General features: G+C 30.6%; 1 protein-coding gene across 1 annotated transcript in view; it reads left to right on the plus strand.

The window, feature by feature from the left end:
• Nucleotides 1-624, plus strand: part of LOC137638499 (cytochrome P450 3A29-like) — a 17,234-nt gene extending 16,610 nt beyond the window's left edge. Inside the window, exon 6 of the mRNA XM_068370595.1 lies at nt 323-624. Coding sequence (XP_068226696.1) covers nt 323-428 — 106 coding nt within the window. The 3' untranslated portion in view covers nt 429-624. The remainder of the gene's footprint in view (nt 1-322) is intronic.
• Nucleotides 625-2,500: the final 1,876 nt, after the last annotated feature.

The following is a 2,500-nucleotide window of genomic DNA, read 5'->3' on the forward strand; positions in this document are numbered from 1 at the left end:
TCACCTTTACTTCTATTTACCTTCAGAGCCTTACATCTACTAATATTTCCTTTCAGCTTATCTTCATCTCTCTCTCTCTCTCTCTCTCTCTCTCTCTCTCTCTCTCTCTCTCTCTCTCTCTCTCTCTCTCTCTCTCTCTCTAGTCCTGCCGCTTCTCCTTACTCTCACCAACTTCTTTCGTGTCTGAAACAACTTTAATTTCTTTAAAAGCATCACCTTAATCTAATCCTCACCTATCCATTTCCTTGTCTCGCCCCAGAAATGTTTAATTTCCTGAATATTGAGTAGCCTACATCACCTTTCCTCTTCTTGTTTCTCACAGGTTGGAGACATGCGAACAAACCCCAATACCTCTAACATTCGAAATGCCAACGGTGACTCACATCCCTGCCAAACCAGTCATCTTAAAAGCCATTCGAAGGGAGTGAATCAAATGCTCACGGTCTCTCTTTCGGTTCAAGCTACTTCAATAGAAAATGGAAAGAAGATATTGTTTACATAAGTGAAGGCTGGGTAGATAGATATTATTTGTGGTGCTGTAGAGAATAAGTTTATATCTTATGTGAACAAATTTCGTAGTAAGTGATGTGTCTGTTTAAAACAAAAGACTGCAGTGGTAAGATATTTATTTTGTTTCATTACTTCCTTGGAACTGTATGAAGTTTGATTGAAATACAGAATAAATATAGCGTATATGCATGTAAATACAAGGTAAATACTTCATAAATCCGGTCTATTTTGCCGTGAAACCATTTATCAGTATGTTTCTATTCACGCTATTTCACCATCATTGTTGGTGAGTTTTATAAGGCTACAAAAATTAAGAAAAATAAATAATAAAATGCTTAAGAAATAGAATTATTTGATCATATACAGTGAAATATACTTTTTTATATGGTTTTGATACTAATGGTTTTAGATAACGACTAGTTTATGAAATAATATTTCAAATCAGGTGTGAAATGAATAGGGAATTTATAGACGGAACTTTTCCACGAATACAGTAGGGTATAAGAATAATTATGTCTTTTAACCTTAGAAAGGAATCTGCAGTATGTTAATTGCTGTCTTTCATATAGAAACGTATACCCAAACAAAATATGATATATATATATATATATATATATATATATATATATATATATATATATATATATCTATATAGCCTACATATATAAATATACTGTATAGATATATATATATATATATATATATATATATATATATATATATATATATATATATATATATATATATATATATAGCCTACATATATAAATATACTGTATATATATATACATATATATATATATATATATAAATATATATATATATATATAAATATATATATATATATACTGTATATATACAAATATATATATATTTATATATATATATATATATATATATATATATATATATATATATATATACATTATATATATATACATATATAATATATATATATATATATATATATATATATATACATATATATATACATATATATATACACACACACACACACACATATATATATATATATATATATATATATATATATATATATATATATATATATATATATATATATATATTATGGACACTCTCTTACAGTTCCACATCTGATTGTATTGCTGGGGGTTAATTTACTAGCCTATGTTTTTTCTTACCATTACCCTCAAGAAATGTACAAAAGAACTCTGTGTTAAACATAAATTTTATGTTAGAAATAAACCTTTAAATAGTTCTAGTAAAGATGGTCAACTAAACTCAAAAGTAAAAAGAAGCACAGTGAAGGTTGTATAATCTTACTTAATTTTAAAGGCTGCTTTTCTGGTCCTATACAGCAGGGGAATCATACTCTGCACAGGACCTTCACAGTCATTTTATCATATTCATTCCAAAGCCTGCAACATTTCATATATTATTTACGACTTCTCAGTAGAGAAAACAATCTCTAAATTGGTTTAATGTCATTCGTGATGAGTATCTTCTTGCCTCATTTACAGGCTGCCAATGCAAGAGCCCGTGTCTTACATAAGGCAAGGCAAAACCACACACACACACATACACAATGCCTCATTCATAATGTACAAACCTACCATGAAAATGAAAACTTCTTTCTGTGTACCCCAAACAGACTAACCTAATCTATAGTCCATTTCTTTTAGCGATGCATATTTGCACCGACTCGCGGCGGTGCCCTTTTAGCTCGGAAAAAGTTTCCGGATCGCTGATTGGTTGGACAAGATAATTCTAACCAATCAGCGATCAGGAAACTTTTCCGAGCTAAAAGGGCACCGCCGCAAGTCGGTGCAAATATGCATCGCTAAAAGAAATGGACTATAGGAGACCATGTCCAAAATTTGGCCAAACTGACCATACATCTCTTAGAAGCCCCTAGTCCTAATTCTTTTCCAAAATCATGAGATGTTGGTGTTCACTTAGACTGGAATCACATAGGAAGTGACTCGGCATGCGTGACGCGAGACCCGAA

The sequence above is a fragment of the Palaemon carinicauda genome, chromosome 3 (genome assembly GCF_036898095.1).
Source record: "Palaemon carinicauda isolate YSFRI2023 chromosome 3, ASM3689809v2, whole genome shotgun sequence".
Taxonomy (NCBI): domain Eukaryota; kingdom Metazoa; phylum Arthropoda; class Malacostraca; order Decapoda; family Palaemonidae; genus Palaemon; species Palaemon carinicauda.